Genomic DNA, 23,470 nt, shown 5'->3' with positions numbered 1-23,470 from the left:
GTTTTTGGAGTTTTTTGTGGGTAATATCTATTGATATTTACCATATTAGAAATTAAAACAGAGAGGGGCCTGGGTGGCTCAGTTGGTTAAGCATCTGCCTTTGGCTCAGGTCATGATCCCAGGGTCCTGGGATCGAGCCCCACATCAGGCTCCCTGCTCAGCAGGGAGTCTGCTTCTCCCTCTCCCTCTGCCTCTCTCCCCAGCTTGTACTTTCTCTCTCAAATAAATAAATAAAATCTTTTAAAAAGAAGAAATTAAAACAGAGAAAAACATCTATGTATTGATTCATTAAAAATAATAAACTTGTTACATGTGAACATAAATATTTTTCTAAAGATAACTATATTTTCCAAAGCAAAAAAAAAAATGTGAAAAGTGACAATAATAAACATTTTTGCAAATCTCTAATACCTGACTTAACAGAAAAGAGTTGGATTCTTGTATCTGCTTCTACATTCAATCTGTTGCAATTAAGTTGTTTCGCTTGAAGTAGAGAAAGAAAATCAGGCCTCACACAGATATGTATACAGAAAAGGGAGGAGTATTTTAATAGCTTTTTCATATAATTGTGCTTATTCTTCTTTCATATGACAGAAGAACTTAAAAAGTGTCAGTTTCTTAAAGGTTGGTTACAATAGAGAATCTGAAACCATATAAATTAACTGTCCATATTCTGTTACATAATAATCCATTGGTCTACCTTACACTTTGAATGGATTTTGTACTATCTGATTTGATATCAGTGTTGGTAATCTCAAAAATATTGCTTCACTGAGTTATGCAAATCTTCCAAATGTTGAATAGCAGTGATCTCATCAGAAAAGTTTTTTGAGTATTAAGATGTCAAGCTCACAGTGTCAAATAAAAATTTTCCAAAGCTAATTTTTTGCTTCAAAGCTCAAATTTTATCACTGACAAAAATATTGTCAGTTGTTTCCATGAAATAACAGGATCCCTTCCATTCATTTTTGAGGAAACATCTACCAAATACCCAAGTTTAAGTAACCATAGTTTGTCAATCATTCTTTTTTTTAAAGATTTTACTTATTTGAGAGAGAGAGAGAGAGAGAGAGGAAGAGCATAAAGGGAGAGTGAGAGAGAGAGAAGCAATCTCCCCACTGAGCAGAGAGCCTATCGTGGGACTCGATCCCAGGACCCTGAGATCATGACCTGAGCCGAAGGCAGACGCTTAACCGACTGAACCACCCAGGTTCCCTGTCAATCATTCTTTCAAGTAAAATGGTGTTCTATGGAAAAAGTGGCTAGTTCAGCTTACAACTCAAAAAATCACACAAGTGCTTTGTTTTGATGGTATGCAGCTTCTGGTATACAGCTAAAGTTCTTTATATGTACTTCTCATTTCATCACACCACATTAAAAAGAAGTGTACTCAAGGGTTGGGATTTGAGAAATTTAATAATTGTTAACACCTCATCAAGGACATTTTGAAGTAAAACTTGCATTTTTTTAAACTGCCAAGTATGTAGCAATGAGTACAATGACTACTGACATAATTTGTAGTCACTGCTTTGGTTGTGCCAAGGTGTCAGAAGTTTTACAAATAGTATCTTAGTATTATTATAAAATAGTTTTGACCTTGAGGACCCCATGAAAGTGTCTTATGGATGCCCAAGAGTAGACAGACCACACATTGAGAACTACTGTTCTAAAACACAGCCCTTAGTAGGGATGAAAAGAATGGAATATAGAGGGCAAAAAGAAGCAAAGAAGAAAGAAAAAAAAATGGTCCAGACTTTCAGGAAGACACTTGCACAAAGCAATCACTTTTTCCCTAGCTCTTCTAATACTCACTAGTATCCTAATATGGCATCTAATAGAAGCCATCATTTATAGTCTAGAGAAATAATTGTTTATTTGTTCATCACCTGATTTGTTCTTTTCAGATCTTAGATGGACTGAACTAGCATAAGAAAATATCCTCTCTGCTCTCTTCCCATGATCAACTATAGAAGAAGTTGCATGGCTTCAAACTACTGTATCTAAAAACATATCTATCTTGTTCAAAGAGGTTTCTTTTCAGTCACACTAATCCAATTCTTGGAAACAGTTCAGAAATGAGTGAGTGAGTTACTCCAATATACCTCTTTTGGTCACATGGACTTCTATACTTTCCATTAATAAGTACTCCATAAGTATTTGTTCACGTGAACTTAAAGATCACACAGCTTTAACATTGATTGAAGAGAAAAAACTGTAAGAAATTTTAAGATGTAAACATTTATAAAACTATCTCTTGAAAATGACTCAAGAGGGCAAGGGTTTAGTATTTTCAAAAATTCATTTTTAGGGGCAGCTGGGTGGCTCATTCAGTTGAGCATCTGACTTGGTTTCAGCTCAGGTCACGATCTCATGGGTGGTGGGATCGAGCTCTGGGTCTGGCTCTGCAGTCAGCAGGGAGTCTGCTTGAAATTCTCTCCCTCTTCCCCTCCCTCCACTTGTGTGCATGCACGTGCATGTGCTCTCTCTCTCTCAAATAAATAAATCTTTTAAAAATTTCATTTTTAAGTCCTATACTGTATTATCACATAAGTAAAAAAATTATAATCCACGAATGTTAAAAGGTATGTGTTGTATAAATATTATTTGGCATGTGAAATACAAGGAAAGCTAGTCTGACAATTTCAGACATATTTTCATGTGTTTTATTTGATGTGTTTTAAAATAATTAATATAAGCTGTTTGGTATACTACATTTCAATCCATATATTAATGATCATTAATAGCATTATACTTGTTGTGTTCAGTACAGAATTTTATATGCTTATTTCATGAGATAATGCAAGCTTCTTTGAAATACAACTTTAAAATGATTTTAATAGTGTTTTCCCCTATTAAATATGCTACAAAAATATCTAATTGCAAGGCTTTATATAGGCCATAATTCTATTTATTGCATTTTAACAATGGAACTTTTGCAGACAACTAAATAAGGCCGCAGCCCAAAGTTTCTTGGAATTTCTCCTACACTTTGATTTGCAGCTTTGGCCAAATTCCTGCATAGGTTCAGCATATAACAAGTCACATCTACCCAATGTCCATGCAAATGTTGTAGTACTAACAAGCATGTAGGTTCACATCCTAGGAAAAAAAAAATAAGCCACCTCCTTAATATTTCTTTGGTTGATGAACTGCATGAAGATCATTACTTTGTATTTTAGTATTACAAATTTTAAAAAGTCTTCTATGATATCCTTGCTAAACTGAAGTTCCTGCACAAAGCTGAGTATTTCCTGAATTTAAGGACTACATTGACAACTTGTCCACATGTTGCTATATTTAATGTGAAGATGTTATTGAAGACATTACATTATGTTATATTGTAGTCTATGAATCCCCATGAGAAAAAAAAAATTGTTCTGGTCTGTTAGATCTGTTTACAACCTTAAAGATACTGTCATAATCATGCAATTAAAAGTATCAACTTCTTTATAATGGCTGCCAGAAATTTTAAGTCTTCATTTTGGTCCCACTTCTAGGAGACTCATAGGCTTTTATGTCATTTGTAAACAACAAGATTATATCACTGGCTTCATCTAATCTTTCCTGCTGTAATCATCTCAACTTATTTTTAACTTTATTTTATTTGGTATTCATCTATGAAAACCTTAAATCATTTCTGGAGCAAAGCTGGATATAAATAAATATATATATGAATAGATATATACATCAAATGAAAAAGCAATGATTTTAATGGCTTGAAATGTTTGCCTGGTGAAATTTTAAAGTTGATATTTAAGCATTTATACATTTGGGATATAAAAGAACTGCATCTCTGTTCCTCTAAAATTAACATCATAAAAATACAATGTAAAATAATTAAGAGAATATTGTATTTTAAGAAATTTGAAAAAAACATATAGGTATGCAGAATGCACATGCCTACTCTACAGGTCAGTTCTATAAGCACACCCCACACACACAATCTTTTAAAGTTTTATTCTCCCCAGTACAAGTATTCAGGTCTTATCTCCTTGTCTTCATATACCTCCTGTACCAATTTACTATCAAACCATAATCTACCATAGTTTGTCTTTGTTGTGACCTGAAAACATTTCTCTGTATTTAATATGTTACATTCTATACCACATAGATATCAGATTACTTTAAGACAATGTCAATTTTATATTCACTAATACTGCTTTTATAAATGTGCACATACTGGGTGTTCAATAAATATCTTTCTTTTAAAATGATTCAGATCATAATAATCACCATTCAGTTACCCCACTTTTCCCTTTTGAAACTAAATATTAGACACCCTCAAATTAGTAGCTTCACTTTATCTTTCTCCCCTTACATTGTTGTTGTTGTTGTTGTTTTCTTAAGGGCTGTTAATTACTGTGTGTGTACAGTAACTTTCATGTCTTGGATGTTATTAGCTGTACAAACGTCAAGAACCAGACCTACACACTTCTGAGAATCTTATGGCAGTAAGCACTTAATAAACAGTTTCAGTGATTTCAGAGTTAATCTTTCTCAATTTTGCTCTCTCCCTTGAAATTTAAGCTCCTTGAAGGCAGGAGTTTCACATCATCCATATGTCACCCAGTACCTGCCCCTGCTGTAATTTATATACATACTGCTTTAACAGATAATAGGTGAATTCATGCACTCATATATGAATTGGTAATACATTCTGACATTTGTGATAGAGCTAAGGAATATAGATAAAATCACTAGGAAAGAGCAAGCTGCGATCATGCCAGCATATGAATAGAGAAAAAAGGAAGACTTTTAAAAAAAAATCAAACTACTTTGATTTAGGCAGTTAATAAATAGCATCCTATATTTTGTCCTAAAAAATGAGTGAACCCATGGTACTGGAAAACACTGATTATTATACATAAGTATAAAGAAATGGGACTAAAAGTACAACAGAAATAAAAAGAGTAAAATTAGAGAGTTACCTTTGTGTGTATCCTTTGACAAATTTAGAAATGGCATATTTTCCAAATTTCTATCTATATGTATATTATTTTGGCTAAATGTTCAGAAGAGAAAAAAATGTGGAATAAAACATTTATTACCTTTCCAAAGGATCCCTGACCAAGAACCTTGAGCAACTCAAACTGTGCAGGATCGGCCTTCTCATATCCTTCCTTAACATGATGAGTAATAGGGATTTCTTTAACAACACCTTCATCCTGTAAAAAGAAATCCAAATAACACTCAAATCCAGTTGCAACATCTAATGATTAGCTCAATTTAGAACCAGAAATCACACCAGAAATTAACTGACTATCGAACCCTTTCACCTTAACACAGAGTTTTATGAGCTACTAGTATATTCACTTCCCTATTTTCTAACACATAGAGATACACCACCACCCCTATTATATAACTGCATGTAAATATAAGCACATAAAATCTATGCTTCAGGATTCCCTTCCAACTAGGTAGTGACAAAAGAAAAACATCAAAAACTAACAGTTTTAAGGCCCTCACTGGAGGGGTGCCTGACCGGCTCAGTCGGTTGAGCATGCAATTCTTAATGTTTGTAGAGCATGTGATTTGATCTCAGGGTCATGAGTTCAAGGCCCACATTGGGTGTAGAGCCTACTTAAAAAACAAAACAAAAGACCCTCCCTGGAGTATGAATTATGAGGTGGCTGCAGAGAAAGTCAAGAGACAGATAAAACCTTGTAAATTATAGGGCATGGCAAAATATGTGAGCTTCAAAAGTTCTCTGAAATGGAATTTCAGTAGCCTTTTAAGTAGTGATATATAAATGTTTAAATGTCCAACTAGCTACATCATTGAAAAGAAAAACTGGCTATAGGCAAACAAAATCTGCAAAGCCCAAACACATGTTTCCAGGCCATGACCCTATTTTTATTGAAACTTTGCATATAAATTATATGCCAGATTTCCTACAACCTGGGTCAGGCAGAAAAGAAGCCACCCAGGGAGTGTTCCTGCTTTTTGATGTAGGACTCTATTCAGCTGTGAAGATTATACTCAAGTGAGGTGTAATTCTAGTCCCTAGAGAAGCACAGTAGCTAGGATGAAAAAAACCTCAAATGTATTACATATCACAAAATAACAAGAGCTGGGATATAGTATCTAACATTCTAACTATAGAGGAAATAATTGAGGCCCACAGAGTTGAAGTTCACATGACCAGTTAATCACAATGTCTAGAAGTCTTGGTAGCTTTCCAGAACACCATATTAAATTCTGGTCTGGATGGCAAAAAATATTCTCAATCAATTCATGCATTAATTGATTGATTAATAAATAGTGACTATGGCCCAAGTGGGTGTGAGCAGAATCCCAAGTAAACTAGACTTCACGGCAGCTATTAAAATAACTTCCATGTTACACAAATAGTCAAACATTCACTCTCTCATGAGGGTAGGCAATGGAATTTTAGCTTTAGGTATCTGTAATCACTAATCAGCCAGAAATGACGAATCAGCTCTAAAAGTATGTCCACGGATGTTTGTTTTACATTAAAATAGTATTTCAGCAGACTGCTAAGTAGATATGAGAGTGACTTTCCCAAAAAAAGTCAAAAACTTTTTTTAATGGAAATGCATATGCTTTGTAGCTATCATCCTGGGATTAAAGTACAGCATATCTGTATGCACCTTTGCAATAGAATATGTGTATAACAAAAGCAGTATCACTGTATACTCTTAATATTATGGTTAACTGAGTTTTCACCACATACTATGAATATACTACTGGTCTTCAGAGCATATAATAAAAACACGTATTGGAATTTTTCTCCACCTGAAAGAACACTAGTAGAAGAGTCAGTAGACTAAGTTTTGCTCCTAGCTCTGCCATACATAAGATAAGCAGCCTTGGCCAAATCACAAACTATTCTTCTTCACTGTTCTCACATGACAAACAGGTTATATCAGATGGGTCTTTAAGGTTCTCCACAAGTCTGTGATTCTATGTTGAACACAGTACAGCATTTTTACGTTTAAGTACTTTAGTTTCTGCCATTTAAGATCATCATTATAAACATGGGTCATGATGACATTAGGTTTTTAAAAATGTTCAGAGCTAGGAAAAAACTGTACTCTATTCTAGTTACTATCACCAAGGAAACAACTATACTCTAGTTAGTTTCACCAAACCTAAGAATGTCTTCCAAATCAAAGTGTCTGCCCAATGCCTCTTCTCTTAATTAAAATCCACAGATGCCCGTCTTTCAAAAATATAACATACCTTTCAATTTTTGGCAGCATTACCATAAAAAGTTTCCAACATGAAAATACTACTAGATTAGAAAAGACCACTTTTCCCAGTGGATTGCCCCCATAAAATATTGTTACACTGTGTCCTAATAACTCATTAACTTGTCTTTCTCTCCCACTAGACTGTGAGCTTCCTGAATGCAGGTATTATCACATTCATTTCTGCATTCCTAAGGCTTACCACAATACTTGTTTGATTTTATGGGAGCAGACAGCCATAGAAATTGACGCAATTTCATAAAAAGGGAATGAAGGAAAACTTGTTTTAATTTATATATATATACATATAAATTATGGGCTCCTGGTATATTCACTATATATATAATATATATATATATATATATATATATATATATTATATATATAGTATATATTATGGTACAATAATACCATACAATACCATACAATAATATTTGTTTTTATTTATTTGGTATTTATTATGGTATAATAATAATTTGGTATTCATTATGGTATAATAATACCATATAATACCATACAATACTTGTTTTAATTTATGTATATATAAATTATTAAATATATATAAATATGTATATATAAATTATGGGCTACTGGTATATTCACTATAATATATAGTATTTATTATTTTTTAGTATAGTTGACATACAATTTACATTACTTTCAGGTGTACAAGGTAGTGATTCAACCATCCTATATGATATCCTATGCTCATCACAAGTGTAGCTACTATCTGTCACCATACAACGCTATTACGATACCAGTGACTATATTCCCTAATGCTGTAGCTCTTATTCCCATGACTTATTCATTCTGTAACTGGAAGCCTGTATCTACCAATTCACTTCATCCATTTTGCCCATCTTCCAGTTTCCCTTCCCTCTGGCAACCATCAGCTTATTCTCAATTGTAAAAAGAAAGATTTTAAAGATAAATTAACTAGTAAAAAAAAAAAAAAAACCCTCAAAATTATTTTTAAATGCCTTGAAAAGAAGGAGAAAAATACTTATCCAGAATGATTTTTTTTTAATATATAAAGGAAATAGGGAAACAGGAATTCATTCTGGATAATGGAATTGTGTCAGTTTTGAACAGAACTGACTTTATTTCCAAATTTAATGAAATAAGCATTTTTTTTTTCCTTAGAGTGTGAGGAATATAAACATTTTTCCAGATTATTCATGGTCAATATTTTTATTAGACTGTGTTGTACTCAACATAAATGAAGGGCATAATGACTCCAGAATCTGTACTTTTAAAAAATGCTGATATTAACTTACTGATTGGTCATCTGTCTTCTCTATTAAAAACATATGGTCCTGGGCGCCTGGGTGGCTCAGTTGGTTAAGCGACTGCCTTCGGCCCAGGTCATGATCCTGGAGTCCCAGGATCGAGTCCCGCATCGGGCTCCCTGCTGAACAGGGAGCCTGCTTCTCCCTCTGACCCTCCCCCCTCTCATGCTCTCTCTATCTCATTCTCTCTCTCAAATAAATAAATAAAATCTTAAAAAAAAAAACATATGGTCCTAAGCAAACAACTATTATGCATTACATTACTAAATTATGGCCAGTTTGCCTTGAAGTAAACAGTAGTTTACAATGCCCTAGCTGCAAATAAAAATCACTAGTAAAATAAATATTTATTTAATATATATGTTTGAGTCCCACCCTCAAAGATTATGGTTCAGTAGAACTAGGGTGAGACCTAGCATTTTTTAAAACCTCCCCAGATGATTCTGATACATGCTCAGGATTGAACAGTACTATTTAGGTGCTTCTAAGATACAGTTATATAGGTATATAAATATAGATATCTACACAAATACACACACACACATACACACAGCTACTTATTACAGAAGTGTTTTATAATTTGCATGTGCTCTTTTTTTTTTTTTTTTTTTTTACTGCCAAATTATCTGATACTCTCTGTGTCATAATTTCCAATATTGGTCTTTCTTATTTCATCTTCTCCCCAACCCATTCTTGCCTATTGCCTAACATTTCTCAGCTTCTCCAAGGCTATACTTATTGATGTTTACTATTAAAACATTTTTTTGTCAACTGCAGCCCTCCTTCCTTCCTCTACTTCACTTTCTTCTGGTTCTGCAACATTCCAAAGCTTTAGACTGGCAGCATTCTAGCCTGAAATAAGATAGTAATGTACCTATCAGCAATCCATTTGTTTTCTCCTAAGAGTGAATCATCTTCAAAAAATTTTCTCTATCTTGGTATAATAAAGTTGTGATATATTACATAATCTTCCCATATATACCGCCTTTTATCTTTAATTATTCACTCATTCAGAAAAATCAACAGCATTCATGGAGCACATGCTATGTATTAGGCACTGTGCTACCCACTGGGGACACAGAGATAAAATTTGGAGTTGAGGATAACAAATTTTGTCAGATATATCACTTCCCTTAATGAAACAAAAAGGTACACAATATGTTAATGGGATGAACTGTTTCCCCTCAAAATTCATGTGCTGAAGTCTCAACCCCCAGTACCTCAGAATGTAACTATTCGGAGACAGGGCCTTAAAAAAGGTAATTCAGGTAAAATAAGGTCATTAGGATGGATCCTTATCAAATATGACTGCTGTTTTTACAAGAAGAGGAGATTAAGACATAGATACACACAGAAGAAAAAGCATGTGAAAGCACAGGGAGAAGACAACCATCTACAAGCCAAGGAAAGAGGCCTCAGAAGAAACCAACTTTGCCAACATCTTGATCTTGAACTTCTAGCCTCCAGAATTGTGAGAAAATAAATTTGTTGTTTAAGTTACTTAGTCTGTGGTACCTAGCTATGGCAGCCCTAGCAAACTTATACATAGTACCTGATCATAGTTGATCTCTGTAAAGAAAGTCGCTACTGTGAAATTAAAATCTAATAACTTTGAAATAGGAACCACTGTTCTTTTCAATACCATATGACAAATCTGAGACAAGGATGATTGTGAGTTTGTGGGTTTTTTTGGAATATCATAGTAATTGTTGATAAATATAAAAATTATGAAGGCTCAATCACAACTAAAATAGTATGCTCTGACCTCTACACTCTGTGATCATCTTTTTAATTCAGGGGCCCAACAAGGCTATAACACTGGGAAAATATACTGATAGAGTACAAAACAAACTGCCAAATACACTAATGCTTCAAACTTTTGATTAGCTGATTTGAAATCACCTGTTAATGAGAAAGAGAAGCTGAAGACAATCCATTAGGAAATCATACTATATATTGCTATTATGACTACTTCCTAGGACTATGGTACTGAACATAGATACCTCCAGAAAACAGGTCAAAACAAAATAAGAGGGATGGACCTAGAGAGTATAATGCTAAGTGAAGTAAGTCAGAGAAAGACAAATATCATATGATTTCGCTGATACGTAGAATTAAGAAACAAAAGAAATGAGCAAAGGAGAAAAAAGAGAGAGAGAGAGAGAAGGAAGGGGGGAGAGAGAGAGAGAGAGAGAGAGAGAGAGAGAGAGAGAAGCCAAGAAACAGACTCTTAATTATTCAGAATAAACTGGTTATAGGAGGGAAGGTGGTGGGGCATAAGTGAAATAGATAATAGGGATAAAAGAGTGCACTTGTCATGATGAGCACTGGGTGATGTATGGAATTGTTGAATCACTATATTGTACACTTGAAACTAATATAACACTGTATGTTAACTATACTGGAATTAAAATAAAACTGAAAATAAAGAAGAGAAATTTTAAAGCATAATTGTTTGGGTTTTATGTAATAATGCAATATCCATCTGTTCAAACATTTGCTATATTTCTGGGTAGATAGGCCAGTTTGATCACCCAGAAATTCCAAGAGGATTTAGTTGTGGATTTGTTAAAATGTACATGAAAAGATCTGGGAAACAGCTTGATGTACTCTTCTCATGCAGTGAATAATCTAGGGTCATTGAAAATCAAGCTAAGTATCAGCCTACTTTGAAAGAGCGTTAATAGTAATAATAATGTAAATGTCAAGACACAACTAGGGTGAACAAAACACCTCAAATAATGTACATATTGGAAAGTAATTACAGAATATTTAGGTTAGGAAAATAGTATCAATTTGTCCTGACTGAAAACCAAACAAGGGTGGCAAGCTAGTTCCCATGTGGCTTGGATTATTCTATTTACTAGGATCAGCTCTTTAGTTCCCTCATCTATAAAATGGCAATAAAACCGACCCTATCTATTTCAGATCTGGGTGACAGAGTCAACTGAGAATTTTGAAAACCACAAAATGTCTATAAAAATTGAAGTTATTGAATTATTTATACTATTTATCTTTGCATCCCTTGTGGTATAGCATAACTACACCTTCTATTGGTTAGGCATCAATATTTAGATGAACAATAACTGTTTATCAAAGAGTTTTGCATATCTATAGGACAAGGGTTTGAATTTTTTCTTTTGCAGAAATTTTCCCTTTATCACATTATCACTATTTTTATACTGCATTATATTTTTTCAAGTTTTTCTTTAAATTCTAGTTAGTTAACATATATTGTAATACTGGTTTCAGGATTAGAATTTAATGATTCTTCACTTACATATAATACCCAGTGCTCATCACAAGTGCCCTCCTCAATACCCATCACCCATTTAGCCCATTGCCCTGCCCACCTCCCTCCACCAACCTTCAGTTTGTTCTCTATAGTTAAGAGTCTCTTATGATTTGCCTCCATTTTTTTTCTTCCACTTCTATATTCACCTGTTTTGTTTCTTAAATTCCACAGATGAGTGAAATCATATGGTATTTATCTTTCTCTGTTTTCACTTAGCATAATACACTCTACCACCATCAATGTCATTGCAAATGTCAAGCTTCATTCATTTTATAGCTGAGTAATCTTCATTGTATATATATACAACATCTTTATTCATTAATCAGTTGATGGACACACAGGTTCTTTCCACAATTTGCCTATTGTTGATAATGCTGCTGTAAACATCGGGGTACATGTGCCCTGCAGAATCAGCATTTCTGTATCTTTTGCATAAATACCTAATAGTGTGATTGCTGGGTCATAAGACAGTTATATTTTTAAATTTTTGAGGAACCTCTGTACTGTTTTCCAGAGTGGCTGCACCAGGTTGCATTCCCACCAACAGTATAGACGGTTGCGCTTTCTCCACATTCTCATCAACATTTGTTTTTTTCCTGTGTTGTTAATTTTAGCCATTCTGACAGGTGTGAGGTGGTATCTCATTGTAGTTTTGATTTGTCTTTCCCTGATGATGAGTGATGTTGAGCAACTTTTCATGTGTCTATTAGACATCTGTATGTCTTTGGAAAAAAGTCTATCCATGTATGTCTTCTGCCCATTTCTTAACTGGATTATTTGCTTTTTGGGTGTTGAGTGTGATAATTTCTTTTTTTTTTTTTTAAGATTTTATTTATTTATTTGACAGAGAGAGAGAGAGACAGCGAGAGAGGGAACACAAGCAGGGGGAGTGGGAGAGGGAGAAGCAGGCTTCCTGCCGAGCAGGGAGCCCGATGCGGGGCTCGATCCCAGGACCCCGGGATCATGACCTGAGCCGAAGGCAGTTGCTCAACCAACTGAGCCACCCAGGTGCCCCAGAGTGTGATAATTTCTTTATAGATTTTGGATAATAACCCTTTATCAGATATATCATTTGCAAATATCTTCCCCCATTCTGTAGGCTGCCTTTTAGTTTCCTTCACTGTGCAGAAGTTTTATCTTGATGAAGTCCCAATAGTTCATTTTTACTTTTCTTTCCCTTTCCTCAAGAGAAATGTCCAGTAAGAAGCTGATACAGCTAATGTCAAAGAGGTTACTGCCTGTGTTCTTCTTCAGGATTTTTGTGGTATCCTGTCTCACATTAAGGTCTTTCATCTTTCATAAATTTTGAATTTATTTTTTGTATGGTGTAAGAAAGTAGTATAGTTTCATTCTTCTGAATGTGGCTGTCCAGTTTTCCCAACACAATTTGTTGAAGAGACTGTCTTTTTCCCATTGGATATTCTTTCCTGCTTTGTCGAAGATTAATTGACCATATAGTTGTGGGTGCACTTCTGGGTTTTCTGTTCTGTTCCATTGATCTATGTGTCTTTTTTTGTCCCAGTACCAGACAGTCTTGATGATGACAGATTTGTAATATAGCTTGAAGTCAGGCATTGTGATGCCCCAGCTTTGGTTTTCTTTCTCAACATTCCTCTGGCTATTCAGGGGCTTTTCCTGTTCCATACAAATTTCAAGATTGTCTGTTTCAGCTCTGTGAAAAATCCTGGTGGTATTTTGATAGGGATTGTATTAAATGTGTAGATTGCTTTGGGTAGTATAGACATTTTAACAATGTTTGTTCTTCCAATGAATGAGCATGGAATGTCTTTCCATTTCTTTGTGTCATCTTCAATTTTTTCATTAGAGTTTTATGGTTTTCAGAGTACCTTTCTTTTACCTCTTTGGTTAGGTTTATTCTTTGGTATCTTATGGTTTTTGGTGCAATTGTAAATGAGATCAATTCCTTGATTTCTCTTTCTGCTTCTTCATTATTGGTGTATAGAAATGCAAATGTACTTGATTTTCTATCCTGTGACTGATGAATTCATATATCAGTTCTAACAATTTTTTGATGGAGTCTTGGGGGTTTTCTACATAAAGTATTGTCATCTGCAAAGAGTGGAAGTTTGACTTTTCCTTGCTGATTTGAATGCCTTTTATTCCTTTTTGTTGTCTGATTGCTGAGGCTAGGACTTCCAGTACTATGTTAAATAACAATGGTGAGAGTGGACATCCTAGTGTTGTTCCTGACCGTAGTGGAAATGCTCTCAGTTTTTCACCACTGACAATGATATTACCTGTGTGTCTTTAATATATGGCCTTTAGGACGTTGAGGTATATTACCTATTCCCCTACTTCATTGAAGTTTTTTATCAAGAATGAATGCTATATTTTATCAAATGCTTTTTTCTGTATCTATTGAGAGGATCATATGGTTCTTGTCCTTTCTTTTATTAATGTGGTGTATCACACTGATTGATTTGTGAATACTGAACCACCTTGCAGCCAGATATAGATACCACTTGATTGCAGCAAATAATTCTTTTAATGTACTGTTAGATTCAATTTGTGAGTATCTTGTTCAGAATTTTTGCATCCATGTACATCAGGGATATTGTCCTATAAATCCCTTTAGTGGGATCTTTGCCTAGTTTTGGAATCAAGGTAATGCTGGCCTCAAAGAAAGAGTTTGGGAGTTTCCTGCAGGGCTGGTTTAGTGGTCATGAACTCCTTTAGTTTTTATCTGGGAAACTGTTTATATTTCCTTCTTTTCTGAATGGCAGCCTTGCTGGATAAAGTATTCTCGGCTGCATATATATTTTTTTCCCATTCAGCATGTTGAATCTATCATGCTACTCTCTCCTGGCCTGCCATGTTTCTGTGGAGAGATCTGCTGCTAACCTTATTTGTCTTCCCTTGTAAGTTGGGGACGTCTTTTTTGTCTAGTTCCTTTTAGGGTTTTACCTTTATCGCTGTATTTTGCAAATTTAACTATGATATATCTTAGTGTTAGTTTGTTTTGTTGATTTTGATGGGAGTTCTCTGTGCCTCTGGATTGGGATATCTGTTTCCTTCCCAAGATTAGGGAAGTTTTCAGCTCTAATTTCCTCAAATAAACCTTCTGCCCATTTTTCACTCTTCTTCTTCTGGGCCTCCTATGATATGAATGTTATTATGCTTCATATAGTTGCTGAGTTCCCTAAGTGTACATTAGTGATCCAATATTTTTCTTTCCCTCTTCTTTTCAGCTTCATTATTTTCCACAATTTTATCTTCTTTATCACTTATTTGTTCTTCTGATTGTTCCCTACTTGTGGTCATTATATCCAGTCAGTTTCACATCTCCATTATACCTTTTTTGTTTTGTTTTGTTTTTTTTTTTTGGCTAGACTAGGTTTTAGGTCTTTTATCTCTGTGGTGAGGGACTCCTGGTGTTTTTCTCTAGCCAAGCTAGTATCCTTCTGACTGTTGTTTTAAATTCTGGTTCAGGCATATTACTTATATCTGTTTTGATGAGATCCCTATCCTTGACTTCTTGTTCTTTCTTTTGGGATGAATTCCTCCATTTTGACATTTTGTGTAGCTCTCTGTCTTCTCTGTGTTAGGAAAGTCTGTTACGTTTCCTGCTCCTGAGAGTAATGGCTATATTAAGAAGAGGTCGTATACTGTCCAGGACCTGGTTCTTCGGGAATTGTTTCTGGTGTATGCTGTGTGCACTCTGCTGTTGTGTTTTGGCTGCTCTTTTCCTCAGGTCATTCCCCTGCAGAGTTTCTCCTTGTCTGCAGTGGGGAGTGCTTGGACCTCGTCCACTGTGTAGCAAGTTTAAAACAGGTGTGTTTTAGTCTACTTGTTAAAAGAGGCTAGATCCTATTTCTCCTAGAGCTACAGCTTTGCAGCTCTCTGTGGTCAGTAGACTTGGTGCAATGGGGCAGTTTGTGCTGGTCATCTGGGGGTGGGGCCTGCTGATGCTCTGAGTCACAGGGACACTTACCCCACTGTAACCAAGAAAAAAAAAAAAAAAGCACCTGGTGTAAGTGGGCAAGCTTCCACCCTGGGCATTGTGCTGCTCACTAAAGTACATCCTTGCTGATGGGCAGGGGTAAAAATTTTATCAGCCGACTCTCATCCCTGAAGAGGGGATTTCATGCCCACAGCTATTCAGGAAGCCCTCTCAGAAGAGCAAACAATCTCCCCTAGTTTGTCCCAGGCATCCCTCAGATCCCTATCTTTACCATCTGTGTCTGAGCCTTCTGCACACCAAGTGGCACAAAGCACCTGTGTTTTATCTCAGGCATGCCAGCTGGGTTTCAAAACTTCAAATTTTAGGGACATGGCACTGCATGGACCCATGCTGATCTTCTGGAGGATCGTCTCACTGAACTGTGGCTGGTGGGGGTTTTTTCCAGAAGGTCAGTCACAGGAACATGTAGGGGCTTAGAGTTTATGGTAAAGCACAGAAAAAAGCCAGCATCCAGGTTAGCTGCCCTCAGTAGGTGTCTCTGTTCCTATACTAATGAACAGACCAGCTCAATGGTGCCCCTGGACTCCTCTGTCCCTGGAGAGGCAGTGACACCTCTCCTAAATGCATTCAAAGAATGGGAACTGTCCCTCCTAGTGTGACTCAGAGGATCCTCAGACCACACTGTCCACTATTGGGCCTCTCCTCTCCTTCTCCACAGGAGCACCTCTATGCCCACCAGGCTCCACACTGGTGATGGCATAGACTTCTAAAACTTCAGACTTAGAGCTCTACTGCTTGTAAAATTTCTGATAATCAGCCCCTCTTGTTTTCCCCATCAATTGTTTCGGGGGAGTGTTTTTTTAAGCAATGCCCTGCATTTGTGTTCTTTCTCTTTCTCTCTCTCTCTCTCTCTCTCTCTCTCTCTCTCTCTCTTTCCCCTCTCCTTGATCAGGACCCCTTCCTTCTGTAGCACCATGATTCTTTTCTCCCCCAAATCACATCTCCACATTTCATACCCTCCACAATGTGGCCTCTTTTCTCTTTCTAGTTGTGCAGATTATTTTCTCAGCCCTCAGATCGATTTCCTGGATGTTCAGAATGATTTGATATTTATCTAGCTGTGTTCAGGGATGAGGCAAGCATAGGGTCCCCCTACTACTCTGCCACCTTAACTTCCAAGGGTTCAAATTTTTTTAAAAATGCTAAATGAATAAAAAGCAGAAGTAAGGACCAACTTTGCAAGGGAAGAAAAATATTGAAGCACAGCAAGGATAAATGTCCAGAATGGAAAGAGAAGTAAAGGAAGGAAAAATCCACCCTATGAGAAGCAGGCACCCCAACTTAAGGGACTTCCTACATATAGCTACACATGAGTTTAAGTAAAACACACTTGTAATAGAATATTTCTTAAAGGATTATTAAGACAGACATATGTCAAGAGTGGTTTCTAAAATTAGATATGTAGGGCTTAAAAATATCAGTAAATCAGTTTTTTATGTACATTTTCAGTTAAATGTAACCTTTATATTTCTGGGTAATAAAAATATATATCAATTTAGAGACTAAACATGCTACTGATGTTGTACTAATGTAGTGAACAAAAATCTAATAGTTCACTGATTCTTCTTTTGAAATTCCTAAAACATCGGTAGCGTTAAAAATATGTATTTTATTTGAGGTAGTAATAGTCATTCCATACAAACTTTAAAAGTAAATATGAATGGATTCTAAACTACCAATATAAGACATCTCTACTTATTTTGAGAACATAATATAATCAATTCATGTCAGTAATCTACTAAAGAAGAATCATAACATCTTTTTTTTTTCTAACCTGGACATTGTTGGGAGAAATAGGGGACTAGGTGGTGAAATATGATATCATATATCTCTTATCACTGACCTGTTACTTAATGATTACCAAATATGAACACTGTCTTGAGAAATGGAAAAAATCATTATTACTAATCTGGATATATTAAAATTATACTAACTATAATTTAGCTTTGTTAATCATAAGCTAGATGTATCTATCTACTTATATCTATATCTATATCAAGAGTGTGGGAAACAATTTACTTCATTTTGCCTGTTTTACCTGAAGAAAAGTGATCAGATGACCATGAAATTTCAAAGCTACGATAAGTGATATAAAGTAGATTAGCTGTCTAAATCAGTCAATAACAAAACAGCATCAGGCAAAATAGGCAATTCCCAAGTTCAAATTTAAAGAATATTGCTTAAAGAATCTATGCACCACAGAGCAATCTCTACAACTCTCCACTATCTAAAAATAAATAAATAAATAAAAACAGCCAACCACAAAAAAACACAGCTCCCAGCATCACACTGGAATAGGCAACCACAGCCCCCAAAATCCTATATATGAAAACATTAAAGAAAGAGATAAATTTATACAGTTAGTGTTTATCATCACTCATATAATTTAAATGACACCAATGAGTACCTAAACCATCACACAGCAAATGTACTTTAAGTTCAGATAACTCAGGCTATAAACTAAATCAAATTCTGGGGCACCTGGGTGGCTCAGTTGGTTAAGCGTCTGCCTTTGGCTCAGGTCATGATCCCAGGGTCCTGGGATCCAGCCCCTCATTGGGCTCCCTGCTCAGCAGGGAGCCTGCTTTTCCCTCTCCCTCTACCTGCCGTTCCCTGTGCTTGTGTGCACGTTCTCTCTCTCTCTCGCTGTCTCAAATAAATAAAAATCTTAAAAAAAAAAACCCTAAATCAAATCCTTACAAGTGATTCTAGGTCCCTTGTTCTCCAAAACTTCAGATTTCCCTTTCTTTTTTTTTTTTTAAAGATTTTATTTATTTATTTGAGAGAGAGAATGAGAGAGAGAGAGAGAGCACAAGAGGGGGGAGCGGGAGAGGGAGAAGCAGACTTCCCGCTGAGCGGGGAGCCTGATGCGGGACTCGATCCTGGGACTCCAGGATCATGACCTGAGCCGAAGGCAGTCGCTTAACCAACTGAGCCACCCAGGCGCCCCAGATTTCCCTTTCTACCCACTGAAGGTGACTTGACTAATTTAGATGACATTAGCATCAATCATTATATATTTTTACTGTCTTTCCATAAAAAGTATATTTCCTGATTCTTTTTTTTTTAAATTGGAAAGGTAAATATTTGACAATAACCCTATATATATACATCTATGTGTTTATGTTGGCTACACATGTACATATGTGCAGATGCACACACATACATTTTTTCTGCCTCCTATGGTGTGGGGCATAGTATTTCCCTGTTAATTTATTAATTCTCAAATATACCCTTCCCCACTGCCTTTTGTATTTTCCTACACTTCATCTTTTATAAACTAGTAACATAAATACTATGCCTCTTAGTACATATGATCTGTAGAGAAAGCTTTAGATGATTTTATTTTTTTTATTTTTTTTAAAGATTTTATTTATTTATTTGACAGAGAGAGACACAGCGAGAGAGGGAACACAAGTAGGGGGAGTGGGAGGAGAAGCAGGCTTCCCACTGAGCAGAGAGCCCGATGTGGGGCTCGATCCCAGGACCCTGGGATCATGGCCTGAGCCAAAGGCAGACACTTAACGACTGAGCCACTCAGGCGCCCCAAGAAAGCTTTAGATGATTTTAATAGAAGCTTACACTTAATTATACTCAAAATTAACATGTTATTTATATTAAGTAAATTGCAAAAGAAATAATGATAACATTTTATCTGTTAATCAGAACTAAGATTATTGTTACATCATCACAACCTGCAGAGATAGTGAATTTTTACATATATTTCAAAGAAGAATCTTGGACAAACCCAACTTAAATATCTCTGCTGGTTCTATCTGAAAAAGTCCTCTTATAACACAGTTTCAAGGGGAAAAAGATATCAAGGTTGATTTTATCTGTAACTAAATAAGAGAAGGATGATGCCTTTCTTATTTTCCACTTCTTTGAGTCTACACAATACACAGATGACTTAACATGAGGAGCACTATGACATAAGTCTCACTTCTGCTACTTGTTACTTTGATGATCTAGTATAAATCAGAACATCTGCAGGTCTCAAAAGACTTAACTAAACAATGGGATTATTACAAATTATTGTCTCTAATACTCTTTCTAGCTTTAACAATCCATAATCCCACCCCCAAAAAACTATTGAAATGATAATCATAAAATAACAAAATAAATGTGGATGAACATCTTAGGCAGACCCTTCTTAAAATCTTAAGAACACTCTTCTGTAAAACAAGATCTTGTACAACAAGGATCAAGTACATAGGCCTGACACAGAATGGCCCAATAGCTAAATGGTCTTTTTTTTTTATTTTATTATGTTATGTTAGTCACCATACAATACATCATTAGTTTTTGATGTAGTGATCCACAATTCATTGTTTTCCTCTAACACCCAATGCTCCAAGCAGTACGTGCCCTCCTTAATACCCATCACTGGGCTAACACATCCCCCCACCCATCCCCTCTAAAATCCTCAGTTTGTTTCTCAGAGTCCATAGTCTCTCATGGTTCATCTCTCCCTCCAATTTCCCCCCCTTCATTTTTCCCTTCTTTCTCCTAATGTCCTCCATGCTATTCCTTATCACAGATAAGTGAAACCGTATGATAATTGACTCTCTCTGCCTGACCTATTTCACTTAGCATAATCTCCTCCAGTCCCATCCATGTTGATGTAAAAGTTGGGTATTCATCCTTTCTGATGGCTGAGTCATATTCCATTCTATATATGGACCACATCTTCTTTATCTATTCAACTCTTGAAGGGCACCTCGGCTCTTTCCACAGTTTGGCTATAACAGATACCGCTGCTATGAACATTGGGGTGCATATGGCCCTTCTTTTCACTACATCTGTGTCTTTGGAGTAAATACCCAGGAGTGCAATTGCTGGGTCATAGGGTAACTCTATTTTTAATTTTTTGAGGCACCTCCAAACAGTTTTCCAAAGTGGCTGTACCAACCTGCATTCCCACCAAAAGTGTAAGAGGGTTCCCCTTTCTCCGCAACCTCTCCAACATTTATTGTTTCTTGCCTTGTAAATTTTTGCCATTCTAACTGGTGTAAGGTGATATCTCAATGTGGTTTTTATTTGAATTTCCCTGTTGGCTAATGATGATGAACATTTTTTCATGTGTCTGTTAGCCATTTGTATGTCTTTTTCAGAGAAGTGTCTTTTCTTTTCTTCTGCCCATTTTTGACTGGGTTATTTGTTTTTTGAGTGTTGAGTTTGAGTAGTTCTTTATAGATCTTGGATATCAGCCCTTTATCTGTAGTGTCATTTGCAAATATCTTCTCCCATTCTGTGGGTTGCCTCTTTGTTTTGTTGACTGTTTCCTTTGCTGTGCAGAAGCTTTTTATCTTGATGAAGTCCCAAAAGTCCATTTTTGCTTTTGTTTCACTAGCCTTTGGAGATGTATCTTCAAAGAAGTTGCTGTGGGCTATGTCAAAGAGGTTACTGCCTATGTTCTCCTCTAGGATTTTGATGGATTCCTGTCTCACACTGAGGTCTTTCATCCATTTTGAGTTTATCTTTGTGTATGGTGTTAGAGAATGGTTGCGTTTCATTCTCCTGTATATAGCTGTCCAATTTTCCCAGCATCATTTACTGAAGAGACTTTTTTCCATTGCATATTTTTTCCTGCTTTGTCAAAAGATTATTTGACCATAGAGTTGAGGGTCCATATCTGGGTTCTCTATTCTGTTCCATTGGTCTATATGTCTGTTTTTGTGCCGGTACCATGCTGTCATGGTGATCACTGCTTTGTAATATAGCTTGAAATCGGGCAACGTGATGCCCCCAGCACGTTTTTCTTTTTCAACATTTCCTTGGCAATAAAGGGTCTTCTCTGATTCCATACAAATTTTAGGATTGCTTTTTCCAGCACTTTGAAAAATGTCATTGGAATTTTGATTGGGATGGCATTGAAGGTATAGATTGCTCTGGGTAGCGTAGACATTTTAACAATGTTTATTCTTCCGATCCATGAGCATGGAATGTTTTTCCATCTTTTTGTGTCTCCTTCAATTTCTTTCATGAGTGTACAGATCCTTTACTTCTTTGGTTAGGTTTATTCTGAGGTATCTTATTTGCTGCTATTGTAAATGGAATCGTTTCTCTAATTTCTCTTTTTACTGTTGTGTTGTTAGTGTATAAGAATGCAACTGATTTCTGTGCATTGATTTTGTATCCTGCCACATTACTGAATTGCTGGATGAGTTCTAGTAATTTGAGGATGGAGTCTTTTGGGTTTTCCAAATAAAGTATCATGTCCTCTGCAAAAAGAGAGTTTGACTTCTTCTTTGCTAATTTGAATACTTTTTATTTCTTTTTGTTGTCTGATTGCTGTTGCTAGGACTTCTTGTACTATGTTGAACAATAGTGGCGAGAGTGGGCATCCTTGACATACTCCTGATCTTAAGGGAAAGGCACTCAGCTTTTCCCCATTGAGGATGATATTCACTGTGGGTTTTTCATAGATGGATTTTATGAACTTGAGGAATGTTCCCTCTATCCCTATACTCTGAAGAGTTTTAATCAGGAAAAGATGCTGTATTTTGTCAAATGTTATTTCTGCATCAATTGAGAGGACCATATGGTTCTTCTCTCTGCTCTTATTAATGTGTTCTATCACATTGATTGATTTGTGAATGTTGAACCACCCTTGCATCCCGAGGATAAATCTCACTTGATCGTGGTGGATGATCCTTTTAATGTATTGTTGGATCCTTTTAGCTAGGATTTTGTTGAGGATTTTGGAATCCATATTCATCAGGGATATTGGTCTGAAATTCTCCTTTTTGATGGGGTCTTTGCCTGGTTAAGGGATTAAGGTAATGCTGGCCTCATAGAATGAGTCTGGAAGCTTTCCTTCTGTTTCTATTTTTTAAAACACCTTCAGGAGAATAGGTATTATTTCTTCTTTGAATGATTGGCAGAATTCCCCAGGGAATCCAACAGGCACTGGAATCTTGCTTTTTGGGAGGTTTTTGATCACTACTTCAATCTCATTACTGATTATTGGCCAGTTCAGGTTACAATTTCTTCCTGTTTCAGTCCTGGGAGTTTATACGTTTCCTGGAAGGCATCCATTTCATCCAGATTGCTCAGCTTATTGCCATGTAGTTGTTGATAATAATTTCTAGTAATTGTTTCTATTTCCTTGGTGTTAGTCATGATCTCTTCCCTTTCATTCATAAAATTATTAATTTGGGTCCTTTCACTTTTCTTTTGGATCAGTCTGGCCAGTAGTTTATCGATCTTATTAATTCTTTCAAAGGACCAGCTTCTAGTTTCATTTAATCTGATCTACTGTTTCCGGTTTCTAATTCATTGATCTCTGCTCTAATCTTAATTATTTCTCTTATAATGCATGACTTAGGCAACGTTTGTTGCTTTTTCTCTAGTTCTTTAAGGTGTAGAGTTAGATGGTGAATTCGGAATTTTTCTAATATTTGAGTGAGGCTTGCATGGCTATGCATTTCCCCATTAGGCCCACCTTTGCAGTATCCCATAGGTTTTGGACCAATGTGTTTTCATTCTTATTGGTTTCCATGAATTTTTTAAGTTCTTCTTTGATTTCCTGCTTGACCCAAACATTCTTGAGCAGAGTGGTCTTTAGCTTCCAAGTGTTTGAATTTCTTCCAAATTGTTTCTTCTAATTGAGTTCCAGTTTTAAGGTCTGAGAATATGCAGGGAATAATCTCAATCTTTTCGTATTGGTTGAGACCTGATTTGTGACCCA

The 23,470-nt window shown here is 35.9% G+C and overlaps 1 protein-coding gene across 3 annotated transcripts in view; it reads right to left on the bottom strand.

Annotated features, from left to right (window-relative positions):
• Positions 1–23,470, bottom strand: part of RPS6KA6 (ribosomal protein S6 kinase A6) — a 200,487-nt gene that overhangs the window by 115,299 nt on the left and 61,718 nt on the right. For all 3 annotated transcript variants that reach the window (XM_032387854.1, XM_032387856.1, XM_032387855.1), the window contains exon 3: positions 5,049–5,165. In XM_032387854.1, the coding sequence (XP_032243745.1) occupies positions 5,049–5,165 (117 nt within the window). The remainder of the gene's footprint in view (positions 1–5,048; positions 5,166–23,470) is intronic.

This window comes from Phoca vitulina, unplaced genomic scaffold (genome assembly GCF_004348235.1).
Source record: "Phoca vitulina isolate PV1807 unplaced genomic scaffold, GSC_HSeal_1.0 scaffold51, whole genome shotgun sequence".
NCBI classification, from domain to species: domain Eukaryota; kingdom Metazoa; phylum Chordata; class Mammalia; order Carnivora; family Phocidae; genus Phoca; species Phoca vitulina.
Note: the sequence above shows the minus strand (reverse complement) of the source record. Positions and strands in the feature narration are given on the sequence as shown.